General features: G+C 45.2%; 2 protein-coding genes across 4 annotated transcripts in view; one reads left to right on the top strand and one right to left on the bottom strand.

Moving 5' to 3' along the window:
• Positions 1-23,658, top strand: LOC139576983 (glycogen [starch] synthase, muscle-like). Of its 2 annotated transcripts, XR_011675202.1 has the most exons (17): positions 1-182; positions 4,441-4,559; positions 4,780-4,961; positions 6,623-6,814; positions 11,588-11,773; positions 12,462-12,606; positions 12,885-13,002; positions 15,531-15,651; positions 17,134-17,240; positions 17,366-17,425; positions 18,073-18,265; positions 18,746-18,872; positions 20,130-20,225; positions 20,490-20,653; positions 20,743-20,823; positions 21,765-22,343; positions 22,528-23,658. XR_011675202.1 is itself a non-coding variant. In XM_071403697.1 (16 exons), the coding sequence occupies exons 2-16, from the start codon at positions 4,442-4,444 to the stop codon at positions 22,011-22,013; spliced, it is 2,139 nt and encodes a 712-aa protein (XP_071259798.1). In that variant the 5' UTR covers positions 1-182; position 4,441; the 3' UTR covers positions 22,014-23,658. The 2 variants fall into 2 exon arrangements, 1 of the variants encoding a protein (XP_071259798.1); XM_071403697.1 differs by having other exon boundaries at positions 21,765-23,658.
• aspdh (aspartate dehydrogenase domain containing) overlaps positions 23,362-25,442 on the bottom strand; it is a 6,638-nt gene continuing 4,557 nt past the window's right edge. The window contains exons 8-9 of one of the 2 annotated variants that reach the window (XM_071407293.1): positions 25,320-25,401; positions 23,362-25,233 (exon numbers count right to left, since the gene is read on the bottom strand). In XM_071407293.1, the coding sequence (XP_071263394.1) occupies positions 25,364-25,401 (38 nt within the window). In that variant the 3' untranslated portion in view covers positions 23,362-25,233; positions 25,320-25,363. Of the gene's footprint in view, positions 25,402-25,442 lie in introns of both variants that reach the window. The other variant, XM_071407210.1, reaches the window with a different exon arrangement.

Genomic DNA, 25,442 nt, shown 5'->3' on the forward strand with positions numbered 1-25,442 from the left:
CAGGCGTTAGTTCATTTTGTCCATCAACATGACATACTGTGCATTAAACCAATGTGGATCTCCAGCATTCGAGTGAGGCTTCCGCCCCCTCTGCTATCTCAAGTTTTTTTGTTGATTGATTGAAACAGATGCCAATGTTGCCATAGCTTGCTTTACCGAACTTGGTACGACACCGGTTTAGGGTAAGTAACCTGATGATAATTCCATGTTTTCTGGAACGTATAGCCTATGAGTACGTGTATTATTGCCGAGGTAAGGAGAGCGTCCTCTGCATCGCGATGTGTTTGCTGTCATAGTCACACTGTGTTCTGGCTGGGCAAGCAGTCTTTCCTGATACAGTGTGTCGTCGCAATGTAACGGATGACAGTAAACACGTTACATTGTAATCATTATTAGTAACAAAGCGGTGTTTCATATTTATAAATGATAGTGTGTTGATCGCTGCTGGAGTGTTTGTGTCGGAGGTGTGACTGAGCGGCACGAGCGAAGAGGAGGTGTGACTGAGCGGCACGAGCGAAGAGGAGGCCTCAGACAGTACTAGTAGCCATCAACCTGTTTCCAGGCAGCCCTACAGGCATCTTTAGGATGTATAATGGACTATATTCATAGTCAGGAAGAGAAAGTAGCCTCAGACAGTACTAGTAGCCATCAACCTGTTCCCAGGCAGCCCTACAGGCTTCTTTCGAATGTATAATGGACTTCATTCATAGTCAGGAAGAGAAAGTAGCCTCAGACATGGTCAGTGTGACGTAGATTATCATATGATTTATATTACCCTGCCCTGGGCCGAGTGGGTCTCCTCTGTCTTTTACAACTCTATCATTCATCAAATTGGCTCGTGTGTGAGAGAGAGAAAAAAAAAAAAGAGGGAGAACATTTGTTCGATCATCACAAGTGTGTTACACTACAGTATTATGACCGTCTCTATATGAAATGTCTCTACATGGCCAACAACAGTCTGAAACCATGGGAGTTGGTTTTGCCTGAGCCACAGCATGCCAATAGTCAACCACCCGTGGGCTGCTGCAACTAGTGTCGTAAATCACCCTGCAATATTTCATCATGGTGCTGTGTGTCACCAGCATCGTTTGTTGTCCCAGCTATTTCACAAAAGCTGAGGGGTGTGTGTCACATTCAGTATTTCTCTGGCATGACAAGATTGTCTGGTCAGAACATGTCACTAAAATAGTGTAGTAACTTCCTGGTCCTAGGCTCTACTCAGCACCCACCTGCACCTCTCTCATCCTCTCGCTCCCTCCATCTCTTCCTCGTCCTCTCCTTCCCCCCACCTCTTCTACCTTTCCTCTCCCTCCCCCCCACCTCTTCTACCTTTCCTCTCCCTCCCCCCCACCTCTTCTACCTTTCCTCTCCCTCCCCCCCACCTCTTCTACCTTTCCTCTCCCTCCCCCCCACCTCTTCTACCTTTCATCTCCCTCCCCCCCACCTCTTCTACCTTTCCTCTCCCTCCCCCCCACCTCTTCTACCTTTCCTCTCCCTCCCCCCACCTATTCTACCTGTCCTCTCCCTCCCCCCACCTCTTCTACCTGTCCTCTCCCTCCCCCCACCTCTTCTACCTGTCCTCTCCCTCCCCCCACCTCTTCTACCTGTCCTCTCCCTCCCCCCACCTCTTCTACCTGCCCTCTCCCTCCCCCCCACCTCTTCTACCTGTCCTCTCCCTCCCCCCCACCTCTTCTACCTGTCCTCTCCCTCCCCCCCACCTCTTCTACCTGTCCTCTCCCTCCCCCCCACCTCTTCTACCTGTCCTCTCCCTCCCCCCACCTCTTCTACATTTCCTGCTCTTTTCTTCCACTACTCGACATTACAGTTGATGACTGTACTTCCACAAATATTTCACTCTCTCTCTCACACACACACAGATCACATTCTCTCTCACACACACCCATATGCACACACACTGCATACTGTCTCTCTCATTCTCACACACACTCCTAGAACCCCATAAGACACAGAAGAGCCTCTTCTCATTGACTTTTTAAAGAATGAAGGTGTGTGTGCCAGTCTGGCAGTTCTTTGGGCCGTGAAGGAGCCAAACACTCAGCTGCCCCGCTGCTCTCCAACCGATATCCTGGTCTCAACACATCTCATTTGAACATAAACCAACTCTCCCATTCTGACGTCATTTTGATCCAGCCTTCTCAGTTTGCAAAGTAGACCAGTGAATCAGTCAATCAAATGTATTTAATAAATCCCTTTTGACATCAGCAGCTGTCACAAATACTTCTACAGATACCCAGCCTAAAATCCCCAAAGAGCAAGCAATGTGGAAGAAGTCCCACGAGAGAGAGGTGTGTGTGTTCTGTGTGTGTGATATATATATCCCCCGCCACATAGACTATAGCAGCATAGATGGGGACACAGTAATAACTGTAGCAGTGATGAATAAATACATGTCCATTGGGGTGGAGGCAGAGTAAAGACTGTCGGGGGGGGTGACCTTAGGGGGAGCAACAGACTAAATTACCATTGAAGGGGTGTGGGGACCAAGTGAAATAAAATATAAATAATCATTTTTAACTGACATATTTTTAGACCACGACGCCCCAGTTCTCTCTAAGCTGAGTGACTGAGGTAGTTGTAACCATCCACTCTCTCAATGGTCTTAGCAATCTGGGCGGCAGGTAGCCTAGTGGTTAGAGCGTTGGACTAGTAACCGAAAGGTTGCAAAAACGAATCCCCGAGCTGACAAGGCAAAAATCTGTCGTTCTGCCCCTGAACAAGGCAGTTAACCCACTGTTCCTAGGCCGTCATTGAAAATAAGAATTTGTTCTTAACTGACTTGCCTAGTTAAATAAAGGTAAAATAAAAATCCCAGACCTATGCTGGAACATTGTTAACATTGTGGGAGGCAACCCATCTGCCTAGGGAGACCACTCCCAGGGTCTGGTTGTATATGGGTGGTTGTTTATGGGTGGTTGTTTGGGGGTACAGAGCATGGTGATGACTCATGATGTCTTTTAAGTCTAGAAAGTTCCCCCTGTACCACTGACCAAAAACTATGGGCCTATAGCATCATTGGTGTCATTTGATCAAGTTATCAGATTTGGATACAGTACTTTTTACACACACACACACGCACACACTCTTAGATGACCTGGGTTGTGAGTTGAGTCAGTCATGTCATACAGTGTGTTCATGTTAACTCTTCTGTTTTGGGGCAGCAAACACAGACATTTCCTTCTGCATCTTTATCTCACCACTGCATTATACTCTTTGTCATAGGAGACAATGTAAACAAGCTGTGTATAGCTTCTACTGATGCTTTAAAATAGTGTATATTCAACCAGCAGATATTAAAGGCTGTCCCACCAGCGGTACGCTAATGATAAGAATAAGAAATTATTGTTCATTTACATCAACATTTATTTGGAGGTCAGGATACTGATATGTAAAAACGCTGGAAAGTGAGCACACACATTCACTTTAACCCTTAACCTCACTGACTCTACTACCTAACCAGTGGTAACTTTAAAACCTCACCCCTTAACCTCACTGACTCTACTCCTAACCAATGGTAACTTTAAAACCTCACCCCTTAACCTCACTGACTCTACTCCTAACCAATGGTAACTTTAAAACCTCACCCCTTAACCTCACTGACTCTACTCCTAACCAATGGTAACTTTTCAACCTCACCCCTTAACCTCACTGACTCTACTACCTAACCAATGGTAACTTTAAAACCTCACCCCTTAACCTCACTGACTCTACTACCTAACTAATGGTAACTTTAAAACCTCACCCCTTAACCTCACTGACTCTACTCCTAACCAATGGTAACTTTTCAACCTCACCCCTTAACCTCACTGACTCTACTCCTAACCAATGGTAACTTTTCAACCTCACCCCTTAACCTCACTGACTCTACTCCTAACCAATGGTAACTTTTCAATCTCACCCCTTAACCTCACTGACTCTACTACCTAACCAATGGTAACTTTAAAACCTCACCCCTTAACCTCACTGACTCTACTACCTAACTAATGGTAACTTTAAAACCTCACCCCTTAACCTCACTGACTCTACTACCTAACCCCTTAACATCACTGACTCTACTCCTAACCAATGGTAACTTTTCAACCTCACCCCTTAACCTCACTGACTCTACTCCTGACCAATGGTAACTTTTCAACCTCACCCCTTAACCTCACTGACTCTACTCCTAACCAATGGTAACTTTTCAACCTCACCCCTTAACCTCACTGACTCTACTCCTAACCAATGGTATCTTTTCAACCTCACCTCTTAACCTCACCAACTCTACTCCTAACCCCATTTCTTTTCCACCTCAATGATGACCCCCATGTCTAACTGTACATCTTCAGCTATTTTATCTCTGCCAGCTGAATGTGCCCTTCCTTCCTAAAAACAATGTGTCTCTCATGACATGTCTAAACCATGTGTGTTGTTCTTCCTTCCCAGCATGCCTCTGGCTCGCAGCCTGTCCATCACCTCCCTGTCGGGGTTGGAGGAGTGGGATGAGGAGTTTGACCTGGAGGATGCTGTCCTCTTCGAGATCGCATGGGAGGTGGCCAACAAAGGTATCACTGTGTGTGTCTAACGACAGTATGTTAGTAATAACTCTCGGTTCTGTGTGTAACGACAGTATATTAGTAATAACTCTCGGTTCTGTGTGTAACGACAGTATATTAGTAATAACTCTCGGTTCTGTGTGTAACGACAGTATATTAGTAATAACTCTTGGTTCTGTGTGTAACGACAGTATGTTAGTAATAAATCTTGGTCCGTGCCTCTGTGCAGTTGGTGGGATTTACACAGTGATCCAGACCAAAGCCCGTCTGACGGCAGAGGAATGGGGAGAAAACTATTTCCTGGTTGGTCCGTACGTGGAGAGTAACGTCCGCACCCAGGTGGAGCTGATCGAGCCCACCAACCCTGCCCTTAAGAGAGCCATAGACAAGATGAATTCCAGTGGATGTAAGGTACAGACCCACACAGAGACCCACACAGAGACCCACACCAGTTTGCTGGCACTATTAAAGGACTTAAAGGGGAAATCCTCAGTTGCTTCATCCATTTTTGGACTTAGAAGTTAATATGTACCCATTTTGATTCTTTAAGAATATAACTTATATAAATGCCTCATGAGCTTAGTTTAACTGTCGTACCCCATCAGAACCCACAATATATAAGCTTGTTTTACTCCAATGTTTGTAAACATAAACAAACACTGTATAAATCAAACATGGTTTAAACTATCAGTGTTGTATCATGGATGGTCAGTCCTTGCGTCCATAGCTCTGTCTGAGTTTGAGTGGTTACATTTCCCCAGCCCCACCCCTCAGCTTTTTACCAAACTGCAGATTGTCGCTTTAAAGGAGCTACATGTAACATTAGCACCAACTAGCACCAAATGCAGCAAAGGAGTATAAATCCATGAGACTAAAACTACCTTTTTAGAACCCAGTGTGAAGTTTCTAATTAGAATGTTTACCTCAACTAGCCTGTGTGTGTACAGCTTCCTGAATTACCATTGGTTCTCGATCGTGACGTTGACAACAACAGAAAAAAACATTAGCTATACATAACTTATTCACGTCCTTGCAATTTAAGTTTTGGGGGATTATGATGAGGTTAAAAGCAGTATTATTCCATTTTAAGCATTTCTAAGCAGTGTCCTTCAGTTTTTAAAAAGGTTTGATCGGTTACTTCCTGACGTCAACCTTGCCTCAAAAGCCCCTGTACACCCCAAGACCCCACCTGACACTGGTCTATGGCATTGGCCTTTCCCCAGGACACACACACACACACAGTCTTGTATAACTAACCTTGTGGGGACACACAAGTCATTCCCATTCAAAATCATATTTTCCCTTACCCTAGTTCCTAAACTTAATTCTAACCTTAACCATAAACCGCCTAGAAATAGTCTTTGACCTTGTGAGAACTAACAAAATGTCCCCAGTTGGTCAAAAATACATGTTTACTTCTGGTCCCCACAAGTATAGTTGAACACGTCCACACACGCACATAGTGTCCCTCTTTCTCTCTCTATTTATTTCACTCTATCCTTCACTCTCTGTCCTTGTCGTTCTAATCTCTGGTATTTCTGTTAAAAGGTTAAAGGCTGTATCAGTGTCACACACACTGCTGTCTATTTCTGGTAGGCAGTCTGTAGCGTGTGTTTAGTGTGTATGTGTAGTTCATATGTGTAAGTGTGTGTGCCATACTGAGTCACTCCTTGGCATTCTAGGTGTGCAGGGTCATAGCAGTGCAGTGCACCATGGGAAAGCCCTGTGTAGTGAGGTCAGATCATTTGATTGGATGAGAGCGATACTGTGCTCTAATCGTAATCGTCCTTACTTGAGGACTGGAAGTTGTGTAAGTTGTGTACTGGGCAATGACAAATAAACATATACATGTCAAACACTCTAGGTCCAGACTGTGACCACATTGAAAATATGCTAGTTGTGTAGCGACACAATGGCTAACAGCACCAGACCATGTCTGCCTGGCTAGCAAGCTACTTTAAAAACACTGATCCCAGTCTCTTTCTCACCCCTCCTCTCTCTTTCACACTCTTTCTCTCCCTCTCTCTCTCTCTCCCCCTCTCTCTCTCCCCCCCCATCTCTCTTCACCCCAGGTGTACTTTGGTCGTTGGCTGATTGAGGGCAGTCCATACGTGGTGCTGATAGATGTGGCGTTCACTGCCTGGAACCTGGATAAGTGGAAAAAAGAGTTGTGGGACAACTTCTCTATCGGGGTGCCCTGGTTCGACCGCGAGGCCAACGACGCCGTCCTCTTTGGCTTCTTGACCGCCTGGTTACTAGGAGAGGTGGGTTGCTGCCAGGGATAATGGGTTACTAGGAGAGGTGGGTTGCTGCCAGGGAGGGTCAGGGATAATGGGTTGCTGTCAGGGAGGGTCAGGGATAATGGGTTACTGGGAGAAGTAGGTTGCTGCCAGGGAGGGTCAGGGATAATGGGTTGCTGCCAGGGAGGGTCAGGGATAATGGGTTGCTGTCAGGGATAATGGGTTACTAGGAGAGGTGGGTTGCTGCCAGGGAGGGTCAGGGATAATGGGTTACTAGGAGAGGTGGGTTGCTGCCAGGGATAATGGGTTACTAGGAGAGGTGGGTTGCTGTCAGGGATAATGGATTACTGGGAGAAGTAGGTTGCTGCCAGGGAGGGTCAGGGATAATGGGTTACTGGGAGAAGTAGGTTGCTGTCAGGGATAATGGGTTACTGGGAGAAGTAGGTTGCTGCCATGGAGGGTCAGGGATAATGGGTTCCTGCCAGGGAGGGTCAGGGATAATGGGTTACTTGGAAAGGTGGGTTGCTGCCAGGGAGGGTCAGGGATAATGGGTTACTAGGTGAGGTGGGTTGCTGCCAGGGAGGGTCAGGGATAATGGGTTACTAGGAGAGGTGGGTTGCTGCCAGGGATAATGGGTTACTAGGAGAAGTGGGTTGCTGTCAGGGATAATGGATTACTGGGAGAAGTAGGTTGCTGCCAGGGAGGGTCAGGGATAAAGGGTTGCTGCCAGGGAGGGTCAGGGATAATGGGTTACTGGGAGAAGTAGGTTGCTGTCAGGGATAATGGGTTACTGGGAGAAGTAGGTTGCTGCCATGGAGGGTCAGGGATAATGGGTTGCTGCCAGGGAGGGTCAGGGATAATGGGTTACTTGGAAAGGTGGGTTGCTGCTAGGGAGGGTCAGGGATAATGGGTTACTGGGAGAAGTAGGTTGCTGTCAGGGATAATGGGTTACTGGGAGAAGTAGGTTGCTGCCATGGAGGGTCAGGGATAATGGGTTGCTGTCAGGGATAATGGGTTACTTGGAAAGGTGGGTTGCTGCCAGGGAGGGTCAGGGATAATGGGTTACTAGGAGAGGTGGGTTGATGCCAGGGAGGGTCCGGGATAATGGGGAACTAGGAGAGGTGGGTTGCTGCCAGGGAGGGTCAGGGATAATGGGTTACTAGGAGAGGTGGGTTGCTGCCAGGGATAATGGGTTACTAGGAGAGGTGGGTTGATGCCAGGGAGGGTCAGGGATAATGGTTTACTAGGAGAGGTGGGTTGATGCCAGGGAGGGTCGGGGATAATGGGATACTAGGAGAGGTGGGTTGCTGCCAGGTAGGGTCAGGGATAATGGGTTACTAGGAGAGGTGGGTTGCTGCCAGGGATAATGGGTTACTAGGAGAAGTGGGTTGCTGTTAGGGATAATGGATTACTGGGAGAAGTAGGTTGCTGCCAGGGAGGGTCAGGGATAAAGGGTTGCTGCCAGGGAGGATCAGGGATAATGGGTTACTGGGAGAAGTAGGTTGCTGTCAGGGTTAATGGGTTACTGCGAGAAGTAGGTTGCTGCCATGGAGGGTCAGGGATAATGGGTTGCTGCCAGGGAGGGTCAGGGATAATGGGTTACTTGGAAAGGTGGGTTGCTGCCAGGGAGGGTCAGGGATAATGGGTTACTGGGAGAAGTAGGTTGCTGTCAGGGATAATGGGTTACTGGGAGAAGTAGGTTGCTGCCATGGAGGGTCAGGGATAATGGGTTACTAGGAGAGGTGGGTTGATGCCAGGGAGGGTCAGGGATAATGGTTTACTATGAGAGGTGGGTTGATGCCAGGGAGGGTCGGGGATAATGGGTTACTAGGAGAGGTGGGTTGATGCCAGGGAGGGTCAGGGATAATGGGTTACTAGGAGAGGTGGGTTGATGCCAGGGAGGGTCAGGGATAATGGGTTACTAGGAGAGGTGGGTTGCTGCCAGGGAGGGTCAGGGATAATGGGTTACTAGGAGAGGTGGGTTGATGCCAGGGAGGGTCAGGGATAAAGGGTTGAATGGGGATAAGGGGGGTGTGGCCTACACACTGCTCACTGTTATAACAGGGAAGTAGGGGGTTCTAGCCCAGTGGTCACCAACCTTTTCTGAGTCAAGATCACTTTCGCAGTCAAAAAGCAAGCTGAGATCTACTGCTCAGATCGTTGTCTTTACATTAACCCACACAGTTTAGTAGGAATGAGGTTTGGGCAGTAGGCCTAATACATTAGCACAGCATATTGGCTATATCATTGGCCTGCCAATATTGTTAATCAGACCATATTATATTTCAAAACTCGAGCTTTGATAACAAAATAGATCCGTTGGTTTAGCACTTGTGAGTCACTGTGGGGCATGAATTTAAATAATTGTCTTTTTTAATTTACTGGACTAATGGTACCTGCATCTGACGGTCAACGAGGTCAAATCGCCACGTCAGTGATCTTCAGGTCGGAAAGTCGGAGCTCTAGAAAGATGCCCGAGTTTCCGACTTGGAATTCCGAGTTAGATGACCGTTCAAAACGATTTTTCCCAACCACCTCTCACGGTCCTTGCTCTCTCCTTCCTTTCCTCCGGTGAGACTGACCAGAGAGAGGGGACAGCGTCTCACGGTCCCTGCTCTCTCCTTCCTTTCCTCCGGTGAGACTGACCAGAGAGAGGGGACAGCGTCTCACGGTCCCTGCTCTCTCCTTCCTTTCCTCCGGTGAGACTGACCAGAGAGAGGGGACAGCGTCTCACGGTCCCTGCTCTCTCCTTCCTTTCCTCCGGTGAGACTGACCAGAGAGAGGGGACAGCGTCTCACGGTCCCTGCTCTCGCCTTCCTTTCCTCCGGTGAGACTGACCAGAGAGAGGGGACAGCGTCTCACGGTCCCTGCTCTCTCCTTCCTTTCCTCCGGTGAGACTGACCAGAGAGAGGGGACAGCGTCTCACGGTCCCTGCACTCTCCTTCCTTTCCTCCGGTGAGACTGACCAGAGAGAGGGGACAGCGTCTCACGGTCCCTGCTCTCGCCTTCCTTTCCTCCGGTGAGACTGACCAGAGAGAGGGGACAGCGTCTCACGGTCCCTGCTCTCGCCTTCCTTTCCTCCGGTGAGACTGACCAGAGAGAGGGGACAGCGTCTCACGGTCCCTGCTCTCTCCTTCCTTTCCTCCGGTGAGACTGACCAGAGAGAGGGGACAGGGTCTCACGGTCCCTGCTCTCTCCTTCCTTTCCTCCGGTGAGACTGACCAGAGAGAGGGGACAGCGTCTCACGGTCCCTGCTCTCTCCTTCCTTTCCTCCGGTGAGACTGACCAGAGAGAGGGGACAGCGTCTTCCACCTGATGGCCAAACTCGGTCGCACCGCATCTGCCTCATAGACAAATTCATGTTGTTCCTATGACCAGAGAAAGTGAATTATTCCTTAATATTAAAATCGACACGACGAGCTGCTAATAATAATAAAACGCAGGGCTATCGGTACTTGGCTACTCATTCATTGCAGCCCGAGCAGAAGTACGGAGATGCGCGTGTTGAATATAAACAGTGACAGAGCTGAATATAAACTTAAACACTCATCATAACAGTAGCTCTTTGCTGTATTCGTTGACAGTCTCTGTTGTCATGGTTTTAAAAGTGATTAAATCTTATGTAGACTAGTAGCCTATTAAACTTGGCTGTGCCCAGGGTCATGGAAGCTCTGTATCCACGGTGATTTGAGCTTTCCAATTGGGCAGCGCAGCAGGTGCACTCGATTTAGTCACAGATTTGCCGGGTATGCAGAGTTTGTCTCATGGGAACACTTTGCTTACCCGGTGCGCAGGACTTTTGAATCAAGTGCACCTACCAGCAACAGCTCAACAAGATTTAAAAAAGGAGCGCAAGCCTTTATCGTTCGTTGGCTTTTCTACAGAAATATTTAATAGACTAGGAATGCTTTGAAGAGGGACCGGTTGGCGACCACTGTTCCAGCCAGATGAATAATGACTTGTGTCAGTGCAAGGTTGCAGTTCATTAGTAACAGTATTCTGTATAAGGTTCCGTATTAACCCCACATTGTCTTCCTCCAGTATGCTGGCCCATTATATTAACCCCATATTGTCTTCCTCCAGTATGCTGGCCCATTGTATTAACCCCACATTGTCTTCCTCCAGTATGCTGACCCATTATATTAACCCCACATTGTCTTCCTCCAGTATGCTGGCCCATTATATTAACCCCACATTGTCTTCCTCCAGTATGCTGGCCCATTATATTAACCCCACATTGTCTTCCTCCAGTATGCTGACCCATTATATTAACCCCACATTGTCTTCCTCCAGTATGCTGGCCCATTATATTAACCCCACATTGTCTTCCTCCAGTATGCTGACCCATTATATTAACCCCACATTGTCTTCCTCCAGTATGCTGGCCCATTATATTAACCCCACATTGTCTTCCTCCAGTATGCTGGCCCATTATATTAACCCCACATTGTCTTCCTCCAGTATGCTGACCCATTATATTAACCCCACATTGTCTTCCTCCAGTATGCTGGCCCATTATATTAACCCCACATTGTCTTCCTCCAGTATGCTGGCCCATTATATTAACCCCACATTGTCTTCCTCCAGTATCCTGGCCCATTATATTAACCCCACATTGTCTTCCTCCAGTATGCTGGCCCATTATATTAACCCCACATCGTCTTCCTCCAGTATGCTGACCCATTATATTAACCCCACATCGTCTTCCTCCAGTATGCTGGCCCATTATATTAACCCCACATTGTCTTCCTCCAGTATGCTGGCCCATTATATTAACCCCACATTGTCTTCCTCCAGTATGCAGCACAGTGTGAGGAGCCTCCCCATATCCTGGCCCATTTCCATGAGTGGCTGGCAGGCCTGGGCTTGGCGCTATGCAGACAGAGACAGTTGCCCGTGGCAACCATCTTCACCACCCACGCCACCCTGCTGGGACGTTACCTGTGTGCCGGCAGTGTGGACTTCTACAACAACCTCGCCGACGTGAGTGCATCTGTGTGGGTGTGTTTGTGTGTACACGTGATGATGTCGTGATCTGTGGTGTGTGTTGGTCAGGGTTGGGATGTCATGTTTACTATGTTCTGTCTTTGTGCATCTTCACCATCATTTACAGGTAACTGACCTCACAGTAAGTGTTGTGGGTCATTCTAGGTTGTTTGAAGGTCAGTTGTCACCCTAGCTAGTATATTTTGTCCTGATCATAAATCAACCCCTTACCCTAGTCCCCTACTTAGTATTCACTAGTGTAGATCTGAAAGGGAACTGTTACCAGACTGATGATACCAATCTGATCCTTCCAGAGTTACGTAAGTGTGTGGAAGGTGGGGCGGGCAGGACCGTAGCATTTTTAGCATATTGGTTTTTAGCATCTAGTCTGTCCTGTTTCATCGACCCTGGATTTCTCCACTAAAACAGTGAAAGCACTTATTTGATGTGCTATTTACTTGACCCACAACTGCTGAACGTTGTGGGTCAGTGTCTCCCAGCCTCTTCACCATAGCCACTACTCTAGATCAGATAGGATTGGATAAGCTTTGTTTTATGATCAAAAATAATTGAGAATACATTTTTTTGCAAGTTATTTATTCAATTAACTTTATCTCATAGTAGGTAATAGCTTAGTCTTGGTGAGTGGAATTGACGATTTGGAATTGTCCTCTCTCTGTCTCAGTTCAATGTGGATAAGGAGGCGGGGGATAGACAGATCTACCATCGGTATTGTCTGGAGCGGACAGCGGCGCGCTGCGCTCATGTCTTCACCACCGTCTCTCAGATCACAGCCGTTGAGGCAGAGCACCTGCTCAAGAGGAAACCAGGTGTGTGTGTGTGCATGCCTGTCACAGGAATTCCAGTCAAGTCTCTGTTTTTTAACCTTTTAACCTCTTTGTTTGTTCTTAGTTGACTGTCTGGCTAACCTCTCCTGTTATCTCTACCTCTCCTCTCTCTTGTTATCTACCTCTCTTCTCTTGTTATCTCTACCTCGCCGTCTCCTGTTCTCTCTCCCTTTCCTGTTCTCCCTCTCTCTCTCTCTCTCTCCCTTTTACCGCTCCTGTTCTTCCTCTCTCTCCTTCTCCCCCGCCACCCCACCCCACAGACATAATCACCCCTAACGGGCTGAACGTGAAGAAGTTCTCTGCCATGCATGAGTTCCAGAACCTGCACGCCCAGAGCAAGAACCGTATCCAGGAGTTCATCAGAGGTCACTTCTATGGGTCAGTGGGGTCACCACCCAAACACAAATATACTATATATACATACTGCTGACCCACTGGGCACAGATGTCAGTTCAATGTCTATTTTTGATTTTCATTATGTTGAGTTGTCAACTAATGTGATTTCAACAAAACATGATCACCATCACATTAGATTTAGGTTCAAAGTTGGGTGAAGAAAATCAGAAATTCCCTTATGTTGATGATTTTTTTGTTGATTCAACATTATGATATTTGTTTTGTTTAAATGATTTGGGAACAATGTTAATTCAACCAGTTTTTGCCCAGTGATGGGAGCGTTACCTATCATATTAATAGACAACCCTAACCCTATCATATTAATAGACAACCCTAACCCTATCATATTAATAGACAACCCTAACCCTATCATATTAATAGACAACCCTAACCCTATCATATTAATAGACAACCCTAACCCTATCATATTAATAGACAACCCTAGAAACAGCCTGTTGCTTGAACCTTATTGACACTATCATTTTCAGGGTTTGATATTGTGACCAAAACAGTGCGACACACATGTTTTGGTCGCAAGGGTGCTAGTGACATTTTCGCTAGAGTGCCAGTTGCATAGCTTTTTTTATCATGATTTATTGAAACAGTAATGTGCAATTGACCAAAAATAAATCCACTTTCTGAAGAGGCAACATCGTCACGGGAACGCCCCTGTCTGTGTGTGTCAGGACTTGACTTACAGGGGAGGTTTAGAAACCCTCCATCAGTGGCCCCCTGTCCAGTGGAAAACATATTTTAATATTGCTAGTTTTAATCTAGGCTATATAATTTATTTATAAAAATGGATTCCCAAAGCTTTTCGTTCGTTACGTCGGTTATTTATCACTCGCGCTGCACACGGCCTATAGATAATCTGATGCGCAGAAAGAGCGCGCAGCTCTGAAACAGCTGGTTGTTGTGTTGAGGAAAGCAGTAGGAAAGATGTTACAAGTTATTATCTACCAGTAAATGCTAAGGCCAGAATGGGTATGCAACCCAGGTAAAACGTTCAAAGTCTTATTTGAATATTGGCGATGCGCAATTCAGTCATCATGGAATATCCTACCTTGAAAATCAGACATTTCTTCTCGACTATTTGGTTGTTGAGAAGTCATTGGTTATGGTAGCCGATTTACAACTTCTACTGCTCCAATATAATTATTACGTGATTTCATTTCTGATCAGTTTTTGAGGGATTCAGGTGCTTTCGATTGTTTCCCGCTGTTTCTATTGAAGTCTGTTGCGGTAAAACCATATGCGGTTATTATAAGAAAATAACATTGAATGTTTGCGTCAACTTGGTTTTCTATACAAAGGTAGTTTGGCCGGTGTAGGCCGTCATTGTAAATAAGAATTTGTTCTTAACTGACTTGCTTAGTAGGTTCACTTATTTTTTTAAGTGATGAGACTGACTCCACATGGACAGACTCATTATTGTGTTTGTGTCGGGAGCATGCTGTCTATTTAGTCAGGCAATGTCCACATTATTGTGACATTTTAGAATGTAAAAGTCATGTGAATGTCAATGCATAATACAATTGGTTAGGCCTATTTAAAACAGAATGCATTATTCATAGTGCAAACGCTTTGGGGGGGATGTTCTTCTATATGCTATTACAACAATGACATAAAATGTAGCTCCTTCAAAATTTGCCTACAATTAAGTGCTTGAAAAAATAATTTAAAGTCCTTGAATTTGACTTTCCAATGTCTGTATGAACCCTGTATAGGCGACTTGCTCAGCCCACGAAATGAAATATAAAATCACCTGCTGTCAGATCTTGTATTTTTTTTCTTCGGGCCAGTAGCTTTCAGTTGGCACTGGCCCAGTGTGTCTCAAATTTACCTGAATGTCAAGCCCTGCTGTGCACTTAGCCGTTAGACTATCATTAGCATCGCTAACTGTTTTCGGGTAGATGGAAAGACAATTCAAAGGTAAATACAAAGTAGCCTATGACTACCTGGCAGAATCATGACTATTTGCATCAATCCAGTGGCCATTGTTTTGAAAACTCCATCACAAGTGACTACAGAAACACAGTTAGCCAAACACAACTATCTGGCTGGTGCTCACCTGAATTAAAGGGGAACAACACCAAAAAAACTTGATTGCTGACATTTTGAGACCAAATCAACAGTGGACTAATTAAACAAATGGCAAAATATACTTTGTGGTATTTGTCTTTAATTTGCTAAGATTCTCAATCTCGTTATCTAATTCTACATACCCCAACCTTCATTTTAATGCTTTAAATCTTGATTATGGAGAACAAGGGAATAAATGAATGATGTGGTTGGATGAGGGTTGGGGTCCGTTCCATTTCAATTCAGGAAATAACCTGAATTCCAATATCAATTCTCATAGAGAAGCATTGAGGAAAAATGGAATGTCGGTTTACTGTCTGAATTGAAATGAAATTGACCCCAACCCTGGTCTGGACATGTGGTCAGGTGATGTCAGGATTGCATCATTTGGTCTCATCTTGAATGGTTTTTGTTGTCCCACCCGCCAGGCACCTGGACTTCAACCTGGACAAGTGTCTGTTCCTGTTCATCGCTGGGAGGTATGAGTTCAGCAACAAAGGAGCTGATATCTTCTTGGAAGCTTTGGCCAGACTCAACTATCTACTGAGAGTAAGCTGTGTGTGTGTGTCCGGCACTGTGTGCGTGTGTCCGGCACTGTGTGCGTGTGTCCGGCACTGTGTGCGTGTGTCCGGCACTGTGTGCGTGTGTCCGGCACTGTGTGTGTGTGTCCGGCACTGTGTGCGTGTGTCCGGCACTGCGTGTGTGTACACACGTGTATCAGAGGATGTGTGTGCATTCGGAAAGTATTCAGACCCCTCAACTTTTTCCACATTTTGTTACATTACAGCCTTATTCTAAAATAGATTTTTGGTTTTTAGACATTTTTGCAAATGTATTACAACAACAAAAAATCTTCAGATAATTTACTCAGTACTTTGTTGAAGCACCTTTTTCAGCGATTACAGCCTTGAATCTTCTTGGGTTTGACGCTATAAGCTTCGCACACCTGTATTTGGGGAGTTTCTTCCATTCTTCTCTGCAGATCCTCTCAAGCTGTCAGGTTGGATGGGGAGTGTCGCTGCACAGCTATTTTCAGGTCTCCAGAGACGTTCGATTTGATTCAAGTCCGGGCTCTGGCTGGGCCACTCAAGGACATTCAGAGACTTGTCCTGAAGCCACTTCTGCGTTGTCTTGGCTGTGTGCTTAGGGTCGTCGTCCTGTTGGAAGGTGAACCTTCGCCCCAGTCTGAGGTCCTGGGTGCTCTGGAGCGGATTTTCATCAAGGATCTCTCTGTACTTTGCTCCGTTCATCTTTCCCTCGATCCTGACTATTCTCCCAGTCCCTGCCGCTGAAAAACATCCCAACAGCAGGATGCTGCCACCACTATGCTTCACTGTAGGGATGGTGACAGGTTTCCTCCAGACGTGACACTTTGCATTCAGGCCAAAGAGTTCAATCTTGGTTTCATCAGACCAGAGAATCCTGTCTCAGAGCTCTACAAACAATTCCTTTGACCTCATGGCTTGGTTTTTGTTCTGACATGCACCGTAAACTGTGGAACCTTCTATAGACAGGTGTGTGCCTTTCCAAATCATGTCCAATCAATTTAATTTACCACCGGTGGACTCCAAGTTGTAGAAACATCTCAAGGATGATCAATGGAAATAGGATGCACCTGAGCTCAATTTCAAGTCTCCTAGCAAAGGGTCTGAATACTTATGTAAATAAGGTATTTTTAAAATATTTTTTTATACGTTTGCAAACATTTCTAAACCTGTTTTCACTGTCATTATGGGTTATTGTTTTTTAAATCCATTTTAGAATAAGGCTGTAACGTAACAAAATGTGGAACAAGTCAAGGGATCTGAATACATTCTGAATGCACTGTGTGCCTGTGTGAGTGTACATACCCATTGTCTGTCGGTTAGTTAGATGTATTCAAGAATCTTGCAGGTATTTACTCCCTCCCTGCCTCCTCTCTCTCCCTCAGGTCAACCACAGCGATGTGACTGTCGTTGCGTTCTTCATCATGCCTGTCTGTCGGTTAGTTAGATGTATTTACTCCCTCCCTGCCTCCTCTCTCTCCCTCAGGTCAACCACAGCGATGTGACTGTCGTTGCGTTCTTCATCATGCCTGCGCGGACCAACAACTTCAACGTGGAGACGCTGAAAGGCCAAGCAGTCAGGAAGCAGCTCTGGTAATGACAACACCATCATGGCTGTTTCCTGCCACAGAGGGAGACACTTGCATGTGAGAAAATAAGTAAACGTATGTATTTATAGTGACTAATAACTTGACTCTGTTTTAACATCCCCATGGCAGGGATACCGCTCATACAGTGAAAGAACGCTTCGGAAAGAAACTTTATGAATCACTGCTGGTGTAAGTGGACCTCTATGAATCCCCATTTGTGCTGTTGAACTACCAGTACAAGAACTGTATGAACCCATAGGAATCACTGTCTTGTAAACCCATAGGAATCACTGTCTTGTAAACCCATAGGAATCACTGTCTTGTAAACCCATAGGAATCACTATCTTGTAAACCCATAGGAATCACTGTCTTGTAAACCCATAGGAATCACTGTCTTGTAAACCCATAGGAATCACTGTCTTGTAAACCCATAGGAATCACTGTCTTGTAAACCCATAGGAATCACTGTCTTGTAAACCCATAGGAATCACTGTCTTGTAAACCCATAGGAATCACTGTCTTGTAAACCCATAGGAATCACTGTCTTGTAAACCCGTAGGAATCACTGTCCTGTAAACCCGTAGGAATCACTGTCCTGTAAACCCGTAGGAATCACTGTCCTGTAAAACCATATGAATCCCTGTACTTGAACCATTATTACTGTAAGAGAACTTATAGACTACAGTTTGTATGAATACCTTTGTGTTAGTTAAAGAGAAGGGAAACCCACATACATTTGATTCAAGCTTATGTGTCTGCCTCTTGGCCTTCATCAGAGCTTTTGTGCTAGTTTGTATTTTACACCCTTAGTAAAATCTACCTTTGTGCTGGATTAGTGGGCAGTTGCCGGACGTGTCCAAGATGCTGGACAAGGACGACTTCACCATGATGAAGCGTGCCATATTTGCCACCCAGAGGCAGTGCCAGCCTCCCATCTGTACCCACAACATGCTGGAGGACAGCAACGACCCCATCCTCACTTGCATTCGCCGCATCGGCCTGTTCAACAGCTCTGCCGACCGCGTCAAGGTAGATTGATTGAATTAATTAGATAATTAAAAGTACTAGGCAGCTCCAGCCGGAGACGACGTTACATAGCCTATGTCAACAATTCTCCAGGATAAAAACACAAAGGCCAGAGGCTCATTGCCATTGTGTCCTCATTTGCTAGTGAGATGACATGTGGGCCATACTGACACTTTACAAATACATAACCGTCACACTGTGCTCTGCTCTGGTCCCTCCCGTCACACAAATGTCATTCCTATAACACTATCCTACGACTGATGCACAGGCCAGTCTGGACTAGAAACCATAGCCCAACCTGCTGCAGAGCTGGGGGTCAAATGGGTTCAACTGCTTCAAAATAATTCCTCTCTTCCCCTTCTTCTGCACTGATTGGAAGACTTGTAAAACTGGTGTAAATAATATGGTGGAAGTGCATCTCTTTCATCTGGTCAACTCTGTCCTCATCCCCTGCTTCATTTGTGTTTCCCATCATCCTTTTAGGTGATCTTCCACCCAGAGTTCCTGTCCTCCACCTCTCCCCTCCTGCCGATGGATTATGAAGAGTTTGTAAGAGGCTGCCATCTTGGAGTGTTCCCCTCTTACTATGAACCATGGGGATATACACCAGGTAGACTCTTATAGATACTATGAACCATGGGGATATACACCAGGTAGACTCTTATATATACTATGTACCATGGGGATATACACCAGGTAGACTCTTATAGATACTATGAACCATGGGGATATACACCAGGTAGACTCTTATAGATACTATGAACCATGGGGATATACACCAGGTAGACTCTTATAGATACTATGAACCATGGGGATATACACCAGGTAGACTCTTATAGATACTATGAACCATGGAGATATACACCAGGTAGACTCTTATAGATACTATGTACCATGGGGATATACACCAGGTAGACTCTTATAGATACTATGAACCATGGGGATATACACCAGGTAGACTCTTATAGATACTATGAACCATGGGGATATACACCAGGTAGACTCTTATAGATACTATGAACCATGGGGATATACACCAGGTAGACTCTTATAGATACTATGTACCATGGGGATATACACCAGGTAGACTCTTATAGATACTATGAACCATGGGGATATACACCAGGTAGACTCTTATAGATACTATGAACCATGGGGATATACACCAGGTACTCTTAAAGATACTATGTACCATGGGGATATACACCAGGTAGACTCTTATAGATACTATGAACCATGGGGATATACACCAGGTAGACTCTTATAGATACTATGTACCATGGGGATATACACCAGGTAGACTCTTATAGATACTATGAACCATGGGGATATACACCAGGTAGACTCTTATAGATACTATGTACCATGGGGATATACACCAGGTAGACTCTTATAGATACTATGAACCATGGGGATATACACCAGGTAGACTCTTATAGATACTATGAACCATGGGGATATACACCAGGTAGACTCTTATAGATACTATGAACCATGGGGATATACACCAGGTAGACTCTTATAGATACTATGAACCATGGGGATATACACCAGGTAGACTCTTATAGATACTATGTACCATGGGGATATACACCAGGTAGACTCTTATAGATACTATGAACCATGGGGATATACACCAGGTAGACTCTTATAGATACTATGAACCATGGGGATATACACCAGGTACTCTTAAAGATACTATGTACCATGGGGATATACACCAGGTAGACTCTTATAGATACTATGAACCATGGGGATATACACCAGGTAGACTCTTATAGATACTATGAACCATGGAGATATGGTTGTCTTGTACATTGGCTGTATGGCATATACACGTATATTTACTTCAATCTTTCTCTCTCAGCTGAGTGTACAGTCATGGGGATCCCCTCAATCTCTACCAACCTCTCTGGGTTTGGCTGCTTCATGGAGGAACACATAGCGGATCCCTCAGCATACGGTGTGTTCAGAATGGGTCCAAGTCCAGGTTGTTTAGTGTCTTCCAAGGGGCTGATTAAACATTCTACATTTAGAGAAGTAATGGTCCCAATATGATATGTCATTTAGATGAGGCTTTTATCCAAAGAGACAGTCATTCATGTATATATTGTACGTATGGGTGGTTCCAGCAGGAATTGAACACACAACCTTTGGCATTACAAACGCCATTCTCTACCAACTGATCTCCAGTAGATTTGACTAATGCTGTTGTACTCTACCTCAGGAATCTACATCCTTGATCGACGGTACAGAGGGGTTGATGAGTCATGTAACCAGCTCACATCGTACCTGTTCCAGTTCTGTCAGCAGAGCCGGCGCGCCAGGATCATCCAGCGGAACCGCACCGAGCGCCTGAGTGACCTTCTGGACTGGAGATATCTGGGCAGGGTGAGAACTTTCACCTTTACCAAGAGAAGAAATGTCAACTGTTCTACTATAACTGTCATCTTATCTCTCTCCTCTTTTCTCTCTCTCAGTATTACATATCAGCTCGTCACATGGCCCTGGCTAAAGCCTTCCCGGATACCTACTTCTACCAACCTCATGACTCTGAGACTGTAAGTCTGTCTGTCTTCTGTCTGTCTGTCTGTCTGTATGGAAAGGAGATGCTGTTTCCTCCTTTTGGATAACAATGGGTACTTACTTGAAATAATTCTACACCATTGGAAACTACCTATAATGAAATAATTCTACACCATTGGAAACTACCTATAATGGTGCCCGGGGGAGATTAGTAAAACATTTGTTCTTCATCCATTCAGTAGGAATTTGCTGTAGTGAACATTTTTAGTTGGACTATTTTTTTTTTTAAACAGGTGTTTACTCAATTACCTGGAGGCCTGGGGGTTATAACAGGAGTGTTTACACAATTACCTGGAGGGCTGAGGGTTATAACAGGGGTGTTTACTCAATTACCTGGAGGCCTGGGGGTTATAACAGGGGTGTTTACGCAATTACCTGGAGGCCTGAGGGTTATAACAGGGGTGTTTACTCAATTACCTGGGGGTTATAACAGGGGTGTTTACACAATTACCTGGAGGCTGAGTGTCTGCAGGTTTTCCTTCCTCCCTTGTACTTGATCAATTAAGGTCATATTAATTAGGCACTCCCCTCACCTGGTTGTCTCTGTCCTAATTGGATACAATTTGAAAGGAACTAACAAAAAACAGCAGACACAGCCCTGACGGGATTGAGTTGGACACCCCTGTGCATCTCATTTCATATATGAAATAAACATCTGGATTAGTAAATCTTATGAGAAAGTGTCAGAGATTCAACATACTGCTATGCTACTCTGGCTGTGTTTAGACAGGCAGCCCAATTCTGATCTTTTTTAACTAATTGGTATTTTGGCCAATCAGATCTGAAATACATCTGACGTGATTGGTCAAAAGATCAATTGGTGAAAAACATATCAGAATGTGTCTGCCTGTCTAAACACAGCCGTGGCGTGTTGTCTGTGTCTTACCCTCTAAACCCCACCAACCTTTCTTTTCAGGCCCAAGGTTTCCGTTACCCTAGACCGGCCTCTGTGCCCCCATCTCCGTCTCTGTCGCGCCACTCCTCCCCCCGCCAAAGCGAGGCGGAAGAAGATGATGACCGCTATGACGAAGATGCAGAGGCAGAGAAAGACCGCTTGAACATCCGCCAGCCCTTGACCCTGCCTAGTAAAAAGGGTCCCGCCTTGCCTTACACCCTGCCAGGTGCCAACGGAGAGAAAAACGGAGCCGCCAGCGTGAAAAACTGACTGTCTCACACACACACACAACATACACAAACGTACATATGCTGACACTCACCACACAACATATATGTTTCAAACACGGCACTCTTATCTTGACCGTCTCCACTTCCATAATATAGATCTGACAACTGCTGAAGAGATGAGCTGTTACAGAATGTTATTCATCCAGCAGCCAGAACGTCTTCCAAACCTACATGCAGCTCCGCCTCTGTGGGCATCCTGTCCTGACATGGAGGAGGAGAGGGAAAGGATGGCAAGCCGGGTGACGTTTCCTTGAGTTAAAGAGCCCAGCTTTGAGATAACAAAGTGGGGTAACTTGGAGTATATAGGAGGGTTACCTCTGGTCATTAATCTAGGTTACCTCTGGTCATTAATCTAGGTTACCTCTGGTCATTAATCTAGGTTACCTCTGGTCATTAATCTAGGTTACCTCTGGTCATTAATCTAGGTTACCTCTGGTCATTAATCTAGGTTACCTCTGGTCATTAATCTAGGTTACCTCTGGTCATTAATCTAGGTTACCTCTGGTCATTAATCTAGGTTACCTCTGGTCATTAATCTAGGTTACCTCTGGTCCACAGGAGGCTGCTGAGGGAGGATCAGCTGTAGTAATGACTGAAACCATGTGTTTGATGTATTTGATACCATTCCAGGTATTCTGCTCCAGCCATTACCATGAGCCCGTCCTCCCCAATTAAGGTGCCACCAACCTCCTGTGCTCTGGTCCTTAATCTAGGAATTTATGAAATCCTTGCCAGTGTAGACTAACATGAGTTGTAACTGAGGCTAAGATAACCGTATCATCAGGATAAAGAAACTAGGGCTAATTAGTCTTGCTAACAAGGGCAAAGGTATGGCCCACTATGTCATAGTCACACAACCTACCCAACAGCGGCAATTATCCTGTTCAGACACTGAAGCAGTAACAGCAACCTGTTTAAACAGCAGCGGGCACTTTTCCTGTCACACTGTAGCAGTAACAGCAACCCAACCAGCAGCAGTACTTCCCTAGGCTAGGAAACCAATAAGCGACACATTTAGAGCTGGGCCCATAGAGTTAGACTAGATAGATGTACTGTATATAGCCCGTTTTCTGCATGGACATTGCCATTGAGGGCTTCTACCACAGATACTAAGATGAGTCCTCTTTCTAACTCTATGGCTGAGCCTCAGAACGTCCTGCTGAAGAGCCTCCTGCTGAAACAGGCTCCCATTCGTTCAGAGATTCAGACCTTTCTGTGGGCGTTGTCGTCGTCTCTGGGCCTTGTACTGTATTAGAACCGGCATTACTGTGTGTAAAAACTGTCGATTGGTCACCTTTTAACCTTTCAGTCAGTGAGCCTGTGTTTGAGTGTTTTTCTTTGTGTGTATGTGTATGTTTGTGATGGAACACTGATTCTGCCTGCACTCTGAGGTTTAGGTAAAAGGTGGGGCTTCCGTCCTGAGAAGCTAGTGGTGTTTTTAGACGACAGACTGTATTAGAGAGGAGGAAGGGAAAAGGTCACAGGTTTGGGTGGATCCTATTCCCAGCTGTGCACAGCCAGATAACGAGATGAGTTGATCCAGATCCCACACTGCTGTCAGTTTGTTTGTGTTACAATCACACACCAGAGGAGGAGAAAATAAAGTCTATGTATTAATGATGAAACACAGGACTCTTCTCTTTTGTTGGGGTTTTACTACAACAGGAAATACTGTGAGAGCTTGGAACTATAAGGTTCTATCTGCATGTTTTGTTATTGACATTTTGTTATTCCTTGTTCTGTACAATGTTCTCTACATATATAGTACTCTAAATAATTCAATTCATGTTAAGTTCAAAACAATACAAGATACAAAAACATAATTCAAACCAATTAGGGTTCAGAACCTTATTTTTGCAGATAGAACCTTCTAGTTTTAAGGTCACAATGGTGTGTGTGGTGACAACACCAAGACACCACATAAAGATCATCATACGTTACTGTTAACATGTATTGTAGTGGATGTAACTGTATACGAGCTGTAAAAGTTGTGGCTTGTTGCTAGACGATTGCTAATGAATGTGGTGCCTGCCATCACCCTGAGGGAGTTGGTCATTTAAATTGTTACTTCACAAAGTCATATTTTAATTTGTAGAGAAAAGGAGGGAAGTGCTGCTGGGATCCAGTAGTAGGACTTTGTAGGATGAAGGTGCAGCATTTGATTCCCCAGAATTGTAGATGCAGACTTGTTTTTGTCAAGCCTGATAGTCACACCATATATGAAGCAAGCCCATCTTTGTCAATCCTGATAGTCACACCATATATGAAGCAAGCCCATCTTTCTCAATCCTGATAGTCACACCATATATGAAGCAAGCCCATCTTTGTCCATCCTGATACAGTCACACCATATAAGAAGCAAGCCCATCTTTGTCAATCCTGATACAGTCACACCATATATGAAGCAAGCCCATCTTTGTCCATCCTGATACAGTCACACCATATAAGAAGCAAGCCCATCTTTGTCAATCCTGATACAGTCACACCATATAAGAAGCAAGCCCATCTTTGTCAATCCTGATACAGTCACACCATATAAGAAGCAAGCCCATCTTTGTCCATCCTGATACAGTCACACCATATAAGAAGCAAGCCCATCTTTGTCAATCCTGATACAGTCACACCATATAAGAAGCAAGCCCATCTTTGTCAATCCTGATAGTCACACCATATAAGAAGCAAGCCCATCTTTGTCCATCCTGATACAGTCACACCATATAAGAAGCAAGCCCATCTTTGTCAATCCTGATACAGTCACACCATATAAGAAGCAAGCCCATCTTTGTCAATCCTGATACAGTCACACCATATAAGAAGCAAGCCCATCTTTGTCCATCCTGATACAGTCACACCATATAAGAAGCAAGCCCATCTTTGTCAATCCTGATACAGTCACACCATATATGAAGCAAGCCCATCTTTGTCCATCCTGATACAGTCACACCATATAAGAAGCAAGCCCATCTTTGTCAATCCTGATAGAGTCACACCATATAAGAAGCAAGCCCATCTTTGTCCATCCTGATACAGTCACACCATATATGAAGCAAGCCCATCTTTGTCAATCCTGATAGTCACACCATATATGAAGCAAGCCCATCTTTGCTCACACATGATCAGTAACTACAGACACAGCCACTGCAGACTGTTCAGTACCATAGTGTTGTGTAATGTGTGTTTCAGTACCATAGTGTTGTGTAGTGTGTTTCAGTACCATAGTGTTGTGTAGTATGTTTCAGTACCATAGTGTTGTGTAATGTGTGTTTCAGTACCATAGTGTTGTGAGTGTTTGGTTGGTAGAGGGAATTGTCTTCTGAAATCCCTCCCTCTTCAGCACAAGTGAACCCGGCCACCATGTCCCTTACACACTGATAGAAGAAAAGGAGAGGATGGACCGGACGTTAGACAA

This window comes from Salvelinus alpinus, chromosome 1, assembly GCF_045679555.1.
Source record: "Salvelinus alpinus chromosome 1, SLU_Salpinus.1, whole genome shotgun sequence".
NCBI lineage: Eukaryota > Metazoa > Chordata > Actinopteri > Salmoniformes > Salmonidae > Salvelinus > Salvelinus alpinus.

Bases quoted from the DNA above. Each gene is read 5' to 3' on its own strand.
- LOC139576983 (XM_071403697.1), top strand. From the start codon at position 4,442: ATGCCTCTGGCTCGCAGCCTGTCCATCACCTCCCTGTCGGGGTTGGAG. The intron at 4,560-4,779 runs GTATCACTGTGT...GCCTCTGTGCAG, and splicing joins ATGGGAGGTGGCCAACAAAG to TTGGTGGGATTTACACAGTG. The intron at 20,654-20,742 runs GTGAGAACTTTC...TCTCTCTCTCAG, and splicing joins ACTGGAGATATCTGGGCAGG to TATTACATATCAGCTCGTCA.